The 14,963-nt window shown below is 38.1% G+C and overlaps 1 protein-coding gene across 2 annotated transcripts in view; it reads right to left on the bottom strand.

Annotated features, from left to right (window-relative positions):
• Positions 1–7,922: 7,922 nt before the first annotated feature.
• LRP12 (LDL receptor related protein 12) overlaps positions 7,923–14,963 on the bottom strand; it is a 77,851-nt gene continuing 70,810 nt past the window's right edge. For both annotated transcript variants that reach the window (XM_047783433.1, XM_047783434.1), the window contains one exon: positions 7,923–10,225. In XM_047783433.1, the coding sequence (XP_047639389.1) occupies positions 9,359–10,225 (867 nt within the window). In that variant the 3' untranslated portion in view covers positions 7,923–9,358. The remainder of the gene's footprint in view (positions 10,226–14,963) is intronic.

Raw genomic sequence — 14,963 nt, 5'->3', positions numbered from 1 at the left:
CCAGGTTTCAGTGATACAATACATACCAGCAAGGTTTGGTTTTTGTTGTTGTTGTTTTGGAAAATAGCAGGTAATGTACTTCTAAGGAGCTAGGGTTTTGCTCCCAGCTGTTCCACAAAACCAGCTTAGAGGTCTTCGCGTAAATCTTTTGTCCCCTCGGTTCCTCAGTTTTCTCGTGTCTGCAATTGAGATAATGCTCCTTCTTCCCTTCCAGATTTGCTTTGATGGATGTGAATGCATTTTAATAAAGTGGAAAGTGCCATACAAGTTTAACCAAAACTAGCTTTGTAAGGATGACCATGGAGGAGGATTGGATAGAGGAGTAAGTAAGGAAAAAGATAAATTGACATTTTCGCCCTCATAGAGGTAAGTAAGGAGTTCCCGTTGTGGCTTGTGGTTAAGGAACTGACTAGTATCTGTGAGAATGTGGGTTCGATCCCTGGCTGCATTCAGTAGGTTAAGGATCTGGAGTTGCCATGAGATGCGGTGTAGGTTGCAGATGCGGCTCAGATCTGTCATTGCTATGGCTGTGGTGTAGGCCGGCAGCTGTAGCTCCGATTAGCCCCCAAGCCTGGGAACCTCCATATGCCTCAGGTGCGGCACTTAAAAAAAAAGAAAATTATTTTACTGATCTTGAGAAGAACTTTTCTCCAGCTTCATTGAGATATAATCCACATATAACATCATGTAAGTTTAAGGGGTACATGTAATAACTTGATGTGTATATATATTGCAAAATGCTTACCACAGTAAGTTACATCTATTACCTCACATAGTTACAACTTACAGTGTGTGTGTGGTGAGAACTTTCAACATTTACTCTCTTAGCAACTCAAGTACATAATACAGTATTTTTAAATATAGTTCACCATGCTATACATTAAGTCCCCAAAACTTAATCATTTTAAAACTGCAAGATGTGTATCTTGAGCACTTTCCCTCATTTACAACCCTGTTCATGGCAACCACCAATCTACTCTGTTACTATGAGTTCTGTTTTGTTAAGAGTCCACATTAAGTGTCTATTGTAAACAATGTTGCAATGAACACAAAAGTGTAGAAATCCCGGTCTTTGGGATTTCATTTTGAGAAAGTTTTTTTGCTGTTGTTGGTTTTAAGAGTAAATCATTAAAAAATATTACTTGTACTTTTGCTACATAGACCAAATAGTGTTGCAATTTATATTTAATTTTTTAATAAGAGTGAAATCCATAAACTCCATCTTTTTAAGCAATCATGTGACCACCACCACTATCAAGAAAGAAAGTATTTCCATCGCCCCCAAAAGTTTCCTGGTGCCCTTTTTCAGTCTGTCCTCTTCCTCCAACCCTGGCCCCTGGCAACCACTAACCTCCTTTGCATTTTGCTGACTTGAGGGTTGGATACAAAATAAGCTGCAGGTTTATCTTCAGTTTACCTGCTTTGGTTCTGCAACTTAGTAGAACTCCTCCTGGGCCCTGCATCTAAAGCAAAAACCCTTGATGCTGTCAAGGTCTAAAGCTAAAAAGATTCAGAGGTAGACCTTACTAGGACTTGCTTCAACTTTTCCAGGAACCCTGGGAGGCACTGGGCCAGACCACAGTTGGGGCTGAAGCAGGGACAGCAGGCACTCTTCCAGAGCCCTCATGTCACTGTTTAATATTATGCAGACAGGACAGTGTTGAGACTAATGCTCTGGATGTGAAAGCAAGAGCATGAGATACAGAGGGGCAGGAGTCAAGGACTGGCCCATGTTGCCTGCATTTGTCCCACCCAGGCTCACACCCTTGGAACTGGAACCTTTCTGTGTTTTTGCCATTATACTTTGATTTCTCTAATATAACTGGAAGGTAATGGAGTTTTGTGTATCTTCCTTCTTTAATTAAAATTTTGTTCATCCCAAACAAATACATCTTGGGAGAAAATTACTGTTTTGCTGTGAGAGGTATTTAGTACCAGAAAAGGTAAACAGCAAAAAATATGGTTTAAAATCAACGATAGTACCAACTACCCATCTGTTGAGTAACTGTGCACTTAAAGGCACTCATCTGTGAGCTTCTGTTAAACAAAAAACACACCAGAAATTGCTCAGAGACATCAGGTTTTTTTATCTTTTCCTAAACTCTTAAAATGAGGCTTCTCCCCTTCTGGATGAATATGCATGTTTGCTACAATGAGGGAACTACGTGATCTAAAAATCACTGGATTCTAGGAGTCCTATGAAGACCTTTCTCCAAATTTAGTCACCGTAGTAATTTCCTCAGGCCCCAAGTTCAGCAGGATCCTGTCTCCTGGGTCTTGGCATTCCCTTCAGCTCTTCAACAGAGGGCTGCTACTGCTGCCTGGCTCCAATTTTGACTTTCATTCTGGGCTGCCAGGTCACTTCTGTGATCCCAGGGGAAGCGGCTGCACTCAGAAGCACGCAGGAAGCGCACCTCCTTAGGAAACCAAGACTCCTGCCACACTCCTCATGTACAGGATCTCATAATTCAAGTTGCAGAGATGGTCTCTGTTTAACATACAGACAATGACAATAGTAGCAAAGACAAAGTCCTTATGACAAGCCAGGCACTGCTCCAAGAGCTCTATGTATATTTAAATTTTCCAACAGCCGCATCACCCCCATTGATAGATGAAGCATGTAAGTACAGAGTGATTAAAGGATGGACTTGCTGAAGATCTCATGATAGGAAGGAGCAGGACAGGCAGTGCAGCTCCATATTTTTATACACGATGCCTTTAATACATTTAAAAGTATTTTACAGGTTCTGATAACCTATGTTGAAATAAGCTTATGTAAAAGTAATTGCTAATTGTTAACACTCATCAACTGCCTAAATATGCTTATCTAAATTTGCACCAGTGCTACGATTTTTCATTCAAACATGTAAAGGCAAATCGTTACTGTTGTATATCTAATAATTTTTTTTTTTTTCTATTTCTTGGCTGCTCCAGCAGCATATGGAGGTTCCCAGGCTAGGGGTCGAATCGGAGCTGTAGCCACTGGCCTACGCCAGAGCCACAGCAACTCGGGATCCGAGCCGTGTCTGCAACCTACACCACAGCTCACGGCAACGCCGGATCGTTAACCCACTGAGCAAGGGCAGGGACCGAACCCGCAATCTCATGGTTCCTAGTCGGATTCGTTAACCACTGCGCCACAAAGGGAACTCCTAATAAATATTAAGATATGCACAGTTAATGTATCTGACACATGACCAAGTGGCTGAATTGATGCGATATCCTTTTAGCAAACAAGCTTCTTAGTGGGAGACAATGGCACTGTTTTTCTGCTTGAAATATTAATTCTGGCAATTTAGTGTTTCTTAGATATCAGGTTCTGTCTTGTGGTCGATTACAGATGTCACAGATTCTTTGCTATGTTTACTATGGAGAGTGGAATTTATCTCTCTTTCTGGGAATATGCGTTGGCCATAGTGATTTGTTGGATCAACAGAACATGGCAGAAGTGGCATTTTGGGCTTTCTGAGACTAAGTCATAAGAAACTTCTGTAGAGATGTCGATCCATTTTTAAACAGGGGCCCACTTGAGTAAAACAGATCCTATCAAGTTGCTGCCATTTTCTCCCTGGAATTCAGGAGGAAGGGTGAGAGGGAATGGCCACACATCTTGAATGGAGAGCAGCAGGGAGGTCACCACTGTCAGTATTACTGGGTCTGCGCTAGGGACTCAATAAACTAATGAATTCAGTCTGCTGTTTTTTCCTTTATTCTTTTAACCTGTCATATGCATTTATTTCCAGCTTAACAGGGGATGACAGTGGTAAGCAGCAGTAGCAGCTAAAACCCCAACAGCTCTTTGAAAGACTCCCCCCATCACGTGCTTACAATCTCAGTTCTAGTGAGTGACATGAGCTGAGGTGGGGCTGCTGCCCCCAGAGCCCATCTGACATAGTCCCTTTGTTCCCCATCCCTTCCTTCTTACCAACACTGGTGCTCTGATGGACAGACTGATGAGATAAGACAAAGGACAGCGAAGATCTAAATGACACAGGATACATCTGAGTAATATGTGCTAAAGTCTATATCCTGTAAAGAGATAACACTTTTTAAGTGATCCTGGAATATTTTAAAAATTAATAAGAGACAATAAACTTTCCACAGCATATTTAATATACATAACATTCTCTGATCTTGATGCCAAAAATGAAAATAAAAGAATCACAAAACAGGAGTTCCCGTCATGGCTCAGTGGTTAACGAATCTGACTAGGAATCATAAGGTTGTGGGTTCGATCCCTGGCCTTGCTCAGTGGGTTAAGGATCTGGCGTTGCTGTGAGCTGTGGTGTAGGTTGCAGACGCAGCTCGGATCCCATATTGCTGTGGTTCTGGCATAAGCTGGAGGCTATAGCTCTGATTCAACCCCTAGTCTGGGAACCTCCATGTGCCTCAGGAGCAGCCCTAGAAAATACAAAAAGACAAAAAAAAAAAGAATCAGAAAACAAAACTACTGCCCATACTGAAATGCCATTATCTGGGGAGAAAAAAAGAAAAAGGAAAAAAAAAAAAAAAGAAAGCAAAGAAAAAAGGAAAAATCCTTTTTTAAACAACTTGTAGGTTAAAGAGGAAATAAAAATTGAAATTTTAGAACACCTAGATTGTAAAAAGTAATGACAATGTGAATACATCTAAATGATTCAGTGCTCAGATATGTCCACATCTTAAATCTCATATCAATAATAATCAAGAAATAAAAAATGAATTAATTGCTACCTCAAGGATTTCAGGGAAATAAACCAACAAAATAAACCACGGAAAGCAAAAAGTAGGAAATTTATTAAAGGAAATCAGTTAATTGGAAAATGGAAAAATTAAAGAGACATCCAAAACATACCACTTAGGAGGAAACAAAAAAAAAAGCCACAATAAAATAACTGCTCAACTATTAACTATCTTAATTAATACAATAAGGGAGCAAGCATAATACATAATAAGGGGGAAAGAGCCAAATGCACAAAAGAGGAAGGGGTACTTTGCTCAACCCTAGGAAAATGAACCTGAAAACCTGGACAAAATAGATGGTTGATGAGCCCAGCTAAGACATAAAAACTACACAGACCAATTACCATAGCAAATACCAACAGAGCTGCTAGAGAGCTATTTGCCAAACATCCACCAGACCCAGATAATTTCACTGAAATTTTATGGACGAGAACATTTCAATGCTATGTAAATGACTCCAGAGCATGGGAAAAAGAAAAACATTTCCAAATTTCCAGCATAAAATTAATAACAAGCCTTCTTAAAAATAACACACACACAAACACAGTGGACTAATCACACTGATGAATAAATACATATGCAAATATACTAAATAAAATATAAAACATAATCTGGAAATATATTAAAAGAATAATATGCATGGTCAGGTATTTATTTCAGGAATGCAAGGATGGTTCAAAATTACAAAATATAGTAGTAAAATCTATCATATTAAAAGGTCAAAGGAGAAAAGTCAAATGATCATCTCCATAGAAAATGAAAAGGCATGTGATAAAATTCAATGTGCATTCTTGCCTAATTTCTTTTAAATGAGGGGATCAATGGATATACCCTTTAACACGATTAAATGTATATATCTCAACCCAATTCATTATAGGCAATATATTTTAATATTATTCTAGAAGTACTAGACAATGCAGTTAAGACATAAAGAGGTATGCAAATTGGAAGATGGCTGTATAACTTGAAAACACAAAAGAATTAACTGAAGTGCTTCTACAAACTATAAGAAAATGAGTCTGGTAGCTGGGTAGAAAATTAACAAATCACTAGCTTTCATTTATACTGAAATCAGACTAAATTATAAACAGAAAATACTTCCTTAATAAAGAAACCAAAAATATTAAAACTTTTAAGGACTAACTCTTACAAAACATGGACAAGATCTCTGTAAAAGGAAAATATGAAGCAAAAGCAAACAACAAAAAATAGACCTGAACAAATGGGAATCATTTTTTTGTTTTTTCTTTTTTCGCTGCCCTGCAGCATATGAAGTTCCGGGGCCAGGGGTCAGATCTGAGCCATAGTTGTGATTTCCTGAAAAAATGGGAATCATATTTTTGTTTTGTTTTTTTTTCCACTGCCTTGCAGCATATGAAGTTCCTGGACCAGGGATCAGATCTGAGCAACACCAGATCCTTTAACCCACTGGGGATCAGATCTGTGTCCTGACAATGATCCTGTTGCACCACAGTGGGATCTCTGGGAACCATCTTTTGGATAGGGCACCATGATTTAGACAGAAGCTTTAACATGGTAATGATGTCAAATTTCCCCAAGTTAATCTATAAAAGTAGAACTGTCCAAAAAAAAAAAAAAGTACTCTGGATTTGTTTTGAGGAACACAAAGGGTTGATTCTAAAGTTAAAATAGAAAAATGAGCAAGAATATTTGCATATTTAAAAATTACAGTTATTAGAGTTCCCACTGTTGTGCAGTGGGTTAAGAATCCAAATGCAGTGGCCTGGGTCACTGCAGAGATGTGGGTTTGATCCCCAGCCCAGTCCAGTGGTTAAAGGACCTGGTGTCACAGCTGCAGCACAGGTCGCAGGATTTACTCCCTGTCCCAGGAACTTCCATATGCCACGGGTATGGCCATTAAAAAAAAATTAGTTATCACGGAGTTCCCTGGTGGCTGAGCAGGTTAAGGGCCTGGCCTCATCACTGCTGTGGTGCAGGTTTGACCCCTGGCCCCAGAACAACTTCTATATCCTGCAGGTGTGGCCAAAAAGACATTACAGTTATGATAGCAGTGTAGAACAGGTATAAAAACAGAAAGGCAGGGTAACCAAAGAGAATGGAATGAGGAGTCTAGAAACATATCCACATACTGTGAAAATCTACAGTATGATAAAAGGGTCATTTCCAACAGTGAAGAAAGGATAAATTATTTAATAAGCAACCTTGCAGTAACTAGGTAGTTATCTAGGAAAAAAAAGTAGAGCCTTAAATTTAGGATAGATCAATTTTTTAAATGTGAAAAATCAAATAACAGAACACCCATCTTTACTTTCAACATTCAAACAGTAGTAGATACACTTTCTTCTTTGGAAAAAAGTGCAGGAAAAGTGTATGTAGTATGTTACAATTTGTATTACAACATATAGCATTTAAACATATAGATACACATAGGTATCTATATGGTATTTTTGGCGTGTATATAAGATTGTGGTATTGGCACCTGTTTCTTTGAAAAGGAACCAGGGGTGTCAGGGGTAGGAGACAGATTTAATTTTTTTTACTGTTTGAATCAATAAGATATATTAGTTATTAAAACTCATGTCAGAAAACAAAAAATCTGTACGTGATAGTATATTATTAGCAGGACCAAAACAAGGTTAATTTGGTAACCCAAATTCTGCCAATAAAATGTGGTATAGGAGTCTAAATTGTATTTGAAAATAATATAAAAAGAGAACTGATTGAGTTACTGTATCTTATAAAATAAATCAATTAAGAGGCAGTTTTTTCAGAGTTCCCATTGTGGCTCAGTGGATTAAGAACCTCACTAGCATCCATGAAGATGTGGGTTCTTTTCCTGGCCTGGCTCAGTGGGTTAAGGATCCGGTGGTGCTGTGAGCTGTGATGTAGGTCACAGATGTGGCTTAGACCTCATGTTGCTGTGGCTGTGGTGTAGGCTAGCAGCTGCAGCTCCAATTCGACCCCTAGCCTGGGAACTTCCACAGGCCTTAGGTTGCAGACCTAAAAAAAAAAAAAGAAAGAAAAAAAAAGAGAGACAGTTTTTTCAAAGGGAAAGTAATATTCATGTCCTCACTGAGAACTGGTATAAGCTATTCCTTTACTATAAGGTAAGTAAGAAAGAATAACCCCCTTTTAATTTTTCTTCTAGACATACTGCATATTCCATGGCATGAATCTGTATATGTACCAAATGAACAAAAATAAAGAGCAACTTTGACTTAAAAAGTACCTCAAGGCAATACAAAAAAAAAGTCATTTTAATTTTTGATACATATTAAAACAGTTCAGTCAGTTCTTCCTGACAGCATAACACGACAAATACACAAGACCTCAAACATGCTTTAAAATGACATTCAGCAAAGTATTTAAAATTTAATAAATAGCAATAATCACACACAAATACATTTTTCATACTCAATTATTAAGCTAATAAAACAGACAGCTAAAGAATAAATAAATGGGAACTGACAATAAAAAAATAGGCAGGGTTTTGCAATTTACATTAAAAAGAGAGGTGATCTGACTGATTTCTTAATTTGCTTTTCAACATGTAGCATAAACCTCCCCTCATGAATAAAATATATTGAAAAAATCACTTTCTTACAATAATGCAGTCTTTAAATACAACAAATAAATATGAAACCAGCAAAGCAACCTCTGGTCGTAATAAAAATGCCCCCTCATCCCCCAAAAAGCTATGGAAATATATAGTCATTATGATAGCAAATAATAGCATTTAAAGTGATAGTGCTTGAGCACTAAATTCATCTGAGACCTTGATATGATTTTAGTGCAAATCCCTAGGGTCCAATACAAGCATAACCCTGTGTCAGGGAAAGACATTACCAGTTGGAACTTATCTTGTACAATTTTTGTACATATTATATAAAGTTCAAGATTTAATGCATAGTAGAATATCGTCATTCACTAAATTCTGTTCTTAAATAAGAGATGAAAAAAAAAATGACTTGGGATTTTTACCATTTGGTTTGTACCATATTAGAGTATTAAAGTCAACATTAGAAAATCTATAAAAGAGGTTTTTTGCCATTAATTTATCTAACTCTAAATTTCACATCACTGCATGTTAAACATAAGAGAAAAAAATTTAGACAAAGTTTTTTTTTCCCTTTGACAAGCTCATATTATGATGAAATCCAATAATGTTTAGACAAATGTTATACAAAGAAAACAGTGAGTATAAGGGTTTTTCTTTTTATATTAACAACCTTAACATCTAGTATATTAAGTTACAAGATGTATTGGCAAAAGCATAAAGGGTTTAATTAAAAGAAGATATTATTTTATACAAAGAAACATTCTAACAGAGGGTAGATAAACTGACGGTCAAATGAGTTTCAGCAGCCATATCTCTACTGTAAACTACAGTACCAGGATGAAAACAATTAGAAACAAATGGAAGAACATCATTGAACAATATGAATACATAATTCATTTTTAGCTGCTAAAACAGTAAACTCTAAACTTCATAGAGTTACAGCTGTTTGATTTAAACATGCAGGCTAACATATGATAATGAGAAATCACCCTGCATCTTTTCTTTTTAAATTAAAACTAGTTTAATTGTAAAGTTACAAAACAGTGAATGGATATTGCTCCAACTTGTATCCAGTCTCCCTTATGGGATTTGTACCTAACAAAGTAACAAAGCTTCATCATCACTGGTTTCATTTTTCAGTGTTGCTTCTAAGCAAGTGTCCGGTATCTGGGCAGTGTGGACAATACCACAGCGCTCACAGGGGCCATCACGACTACCTGGCCTTACTCCTGGGTTTGTTGCACTGTATGGTTGTCTGAACCCTTGTCCCTGATCAGAGGCAAGATCAAGAAGAGGTCTGGAGCAGTCACTCACATCAAAGTCTGAAGCTCCCTCAGAAACTGGAATTAGCATTTCAACATCATCATCTTCTTCTCTTCCACTTACCCCATTATCAAGTTGTCTCAAAGGGCTCTGGTTCTGACTGACAGAGCTGGATCGCCCTAATGTAAAACGTACCCAACGCAGCCCCTGAGTCATACGACTTAGCGCGCTTGTGAGCTGGTGCCGAGCTGGACTCACACTTGGGGGTTCCGCGTTTGTCACATCCCGTCCGGCATCTGTGTGACCACCTCGGGTACTCTGAGCTGAGGAACTTCCACTTGCTCCCACTGTTGCTTCTACAGCTGTTGTGGGAGGGACTTTTTGGGGTAAAGGAGCTGCAACCCCGCCGGACGCACCTGCAGAATCTCTTCTTTCATTTTCTGTGTCTGTGTCATCAGACTCCACAGAAAACAAACTTCTGTGAGTGTGATTTCTTTCAGGTTCTCTGCTGGTGCTCTGACTAGGGACAACCTCATCTCCATCTGCTGAGACCAGAGCCAGGGACCCTGAATGGCGTGATCTTGCAAAATTAAAAATACGATTCCAGATGTTGCTTGATCTGCCTGCCATAGGAAGCCTGATTGAAGTAAATCCAAGCTGAGACCGCACAGCCAGCCTCAGGTTTTCCAAAACAGAAGCCTGCCAAAAAGGAGAGAAGGAAGGAAGAAAAACATTTTAAGATAGTTAATAAGGTATTAAGATGGAAAACACCTTTCTACTAAGACTGCATTGTGGCTAAAAATTCTATTACTCGGTGTTAGGGTCTATGGAGGATGAATTAAATTCTCTCTTCCATATAGGCTCACCCTACTCCAGAATCTAACCTGTAACTTGAACCACTGTTCACTGTGTTTAAGCTTTTCTTGATACTTCATTTTATATATACAACTTTAAAAATGATATTTAATGTCAATTACAAAGCTATTTTGTTTCAAAGCTTCACAAAGTAATCCAATGCTGTAAGTGTGCAAAAACTGGAAAACATAATGCACTAAATGACCTAAAATAATGTAAAAAAATGGGCAGCTTACCTTTTTGTTTTTTTTTTTTTTAACACAGAGCAAGTTACACTTGATTTGCAAGGTTGAAACTTTCCAAAACATGTGAAACTTATATCTCACAATTGGTTCTCAAGGATTGAATCACTGAATACTGAGGATACATACATACATTTGTCTTTTTAGGGCCACACTGGTGGCATATGGAAGTTCTCAAGCTAGGGGTTGAATTTGAGCTACAGCTGCAGGCCTACACCACAGCCACAGCAATGCAGGATCTGAGCCACGTCTGCAACCTACACCACTGCTCACATCAACACCAGACCCTTAACCCACTGAACGAGGCCAGGGATCAAACCCAAGTCCTCATGGATACTAGTCGGGTTCGTTACCACTGAGCCACCATGGGAATTCCTAATTTATTTATATTGTGATAAATAAAGGAATTACTATATTTGTAATGCAGCACAGGAAACAAAAAGTCAAATTAATTTGTTTATAGCACTATTCAATTGTATCTGAGACATTTGGATCCCTTCTCAATTGTAAAGATTTAGGTATTTTCTATAGCTTCATGTTAAACATAAATTATGGCCTTATTCTTTGAAAAATTGGTAATTTTTAACTAGTGCTTATGGGAGATGACTATATTCCCCAACTGAAAGAAAAAATCTACTCTTTTTTCTAGAGGAATGACTTTCAGGATTATTATTATTTTAAAAATCTACAGCATTTATAAAAACAGTCTTTAAGCTCCATCTAGTGGTTATAAAAAAGAGTAATCAAACTTGGAATGAACACAGCCTTCATCAATTTGGCATTTAATATTTAAAACATAGTATTTCCAAAAAAATAATGGTCAGTTGATATACTCCCTTCCAAACGATTATATAGTTTCTCCCCGCCCCCACTACATACAGAAAAAAAAAAGGAGAATAAAAAGATATGACAGCATGTGTTCTCCATCTCTCTGTGATTGGTATTGCATTTATCTGTGATTTCCATAAAGGCATTTTGAACATAATCCCTAGAATATAATTCACAGAAAGCTAAGAAGTTACTCTCATAGAATATTTCCCAGTAAAGAACATATTGTTGGAATTCCCACTGTGGCACAGCGGGTTAAGAATCCGAATGCAGAGGCTCGGGTCATGGCAGAGCTGGGGTTCCCGGTCCTGTGCAGTGGGTTAAAACGATCTGGCATTGCCACAGCTGTGGCATAGGTCGCAGGGATTCAATCCCTGGCCAGGGAACTTCCATATGCCCTGGGTGCAGTCATAAAATAAAAATAATAATAAAAAAGAATAAACTGTCAATAAGAAATCTGAGTATCAGCACATATAAATTTACTATATAAGTAAGATTTTTCACCAATTGAGACTGTAAATATAAACTAACTATAAATTTTCAATAACCCTATGGACTTCTCCATAGATCTGGTCCTTCTCATTTGGCACTCAAGTTCCCAGGCTTTGTGTGAGGAAGGTCATTAATCCAGCAAGGAAGAAAAGGCTCTTCAGACGTCTTCCCCTCTTATGCAGCGGCCACCCATCAAGATCAACAATGCCTTCAGCATACTTTAAAGCCTACTTGAACACAGTACAGTCTGTCACAGTGAGATGTAGCTCTGTACTCATTTCAAAGTCTGTTTAATTAAATGATTACCAATTTTACATTAGATTCTACAAGGGCATCTCATGATTGTTTTAGGAATAATTTTTTTATTCTTCAGTTTATGAAGCAGAAGAAAGCTTTCTTTAGAAAGGATTTCTACTTTGAATAAGATGGTAATTCAGAAGATGGTACTTTGAATAAGATGGTATTTCAGAAGATTATTTTCTTGTAAAACCTAATATGGAGATAATAGTATTTATAATAGTATAATTTATTACCAAAAGCTTCAATCTTGAGAGTTTAATCTCATTAACCTTATAAAATTCTAGTTTACCATTGGCAAATATATTTTACTTCAAAATTTTGTTGAAAGAGAATTCCCTCCCAAGGGTAAATTATAACCCAAGAGGGATGCTGTAGTGGGTGGTAAAGAACCTTAGCCAAAGTGACCTTGGTCCTTTACTCCTGAGATGAGATCTCAGATCCTAGAATGTCATCTCTGATGGGAGTGTCATGCATGAAGCCTTGGCCAGCCGGTCAGTAGCACTGTGTTTTAGGTGGAAGCTCTGAGCCACACCAATACTGTGATGTAAGGTGGGGGCCTTGAGTCAGCAGTTACCAGTCAAGGGGCTAGAGACCAGGATCAGCTACATGTGCAATTAATCATGCCCATGGGACAGAGCTCCAATAACATCTCTGGACGCTGAACTTAGGTGAGCTACCCTAGTTGGCCACATTCTGTGCAAACTGTCACATCTCTGTGTCAAGAGAGTAACAATGTCCTGATTTTAAAGGGTTAAAGACAATTGGAAGGGTCATCTTCGGTACCTTCCTGAACTGTCCTATATATCTCTTCCTCTGGCTTATTTAACCTCTGTCCGCTCCCAGCAATAAAAGCTATGTACCACCTTATACTCTGAGTTTTAACAATTTTCAATGATTTCTGAGTCCTTCTTGTGAATTATCAAACCTAAGGCCTACAAGTGGTGTTAGAAGTGAGGGCTATATTGGACTTTTTTTTTTTTTTTTTGGCTTTTTAGGGCCACACTCATGGCATATGGAAGTTTCCAGGCTAGTGGTCCATTTGGAGCTACAGCTGCCAGCCAAAACCACAGCCACAGCCACACAAGATCCAAGCCACATCTGCAACCTACACCACAGCTCATGGCAATGCTGGATCCCCAACTCACTGAGCGAGACCAGGGATTGAACCCATATCCTCATGGATACTAGGTGGATTTGTTTCTGCTGTGCCACAGTGGGAACTCCTATCATGTATGGACTTGGCTCCCCTAACTTCACAATTGGCTAAACTCTTGAAGGTAGCCTCAGGGTATAGGGGTGGTGGCTTGCAGACAGTGGAGTGGGTGGGTAGAATTAACCATCCTCTGAATTCCTACCTGAAAAGAAACCTTCTCCATGGCAGGACCAAAAATATATAACAGCCACAATGTAGGTTTTTCCTGTGTTGCACACAAAATTCCAGCCAGTGGAGCTTCTGAATTACTGACTTAGCAAATTACACCCAGAGAAATATTTTAAAACTACAAATTCTTAAAAAGATTTCCTAAAAGACTCAAATAGGGTGAAAGACTATAATCAGAAATCTCATTTACCATAAAGGAAATGGCCTTCCATTTTGAACAGAATTAAATCACTGGGAAAACAATGTTCAAAAGTGTTCCTTAATTCTGATACTGGGAACAAGTTTTAGAAATGTTTCTGGATAGACATTTTAAGTGTATAAATTTCTATGCCCTTATGAACCCTGGCACAATTTTAAGCACTGAAAAATAACCCCCTTTAAAGAGATCACCGGGAACTATAGTCACTACTATGTAATAACTTATGGAAAAGAATATGAAAAAGAATATATATGTGTATAACTGAATCATTGGCTGTATACCTGAAACTAACACAACACTGTAAATCAACTATACTTCAACTAAAAAAAAGAAATTGCTAACAAAAATTTAAAGAATTCAGAGACATTAATAAAGAATGAGTTACTGTTTAAATAAAGTGATACGAATTTTTAAGCACTAGAAAATCCAGCTATGAAGAAGTTTCTCTCATCAGGTGAAAATGTTAACTACTTTTATTATTTTTAAGTTATTTATTTATTTTGGCTGTACCCACAGCATGTGGAAGTTCCTGGGCCAGGGATCAAACCTGCGTCACAGCAGATACCTGAGCCACTGACAATGCCTGATCCTTAACCCACTGTGCCACAAGGGCATTCCCATCAACTACTTTTATTTTATTTTATTTTATTTATTTATTTATTTATTTTTTGTCTTTTTGCTATTTCTTTGGGCTGCTCCCACGGCATATGGAGGTTCCCAGGCTAGGGGTCGAATCGGAGCTGTAGCCACCGGCCTACACCAGAGCCACAGCAACGCGGGATCCGAGCCGCGTCTGCAACCTACACCACAGCTCACGGCAACGCCGGATAGTTAACCCACTGAGCAAGGGCAGGGACTGAATCCGCAACCTCATGGTTCCTAGTCGGATTCGTTAACCACTGCGCCACGACGGGAACTCCTACTTTTATTTTAATCTAGCATGTTACTAATCTCTTACTAAGCATATCAATTTTATGCTGAAGTAGTCATTCTTAAATCTTCTAAATATTCAGCTCAAGTAGAAAATAAGTCGTCAAACTTTGTTTGAATTTTAACTCACTAAATTACCCTAAGTAGTAGAATGCTTAAGTCACACAACCAAATCAGAAGTAAAGAATGAAAAGTATATTTTTGAATTTT

This window comes from Phacochoerus africanus, chromosome 6 (assembly GCF_016906955.1).
Source record: "Phacochoerus africanus isolate WHEZ1 chromosome 6, ROS_Pafr_v1, whole genome shotgun sequence".
In the NCBI taxonomy this organism is placed as follows: domain Eukaryota; kingdom Metazoa; phylum Chordata; class Mammalia; order Artiodactyla; family Suidae; genus Phacochoerus; species Phacochoerus africanus.
The sequence above is the reverse complement of the archived record's forward strand: the minus strand, read 5'-3'. Positions and strand labels throughout refer to the sequence as shown.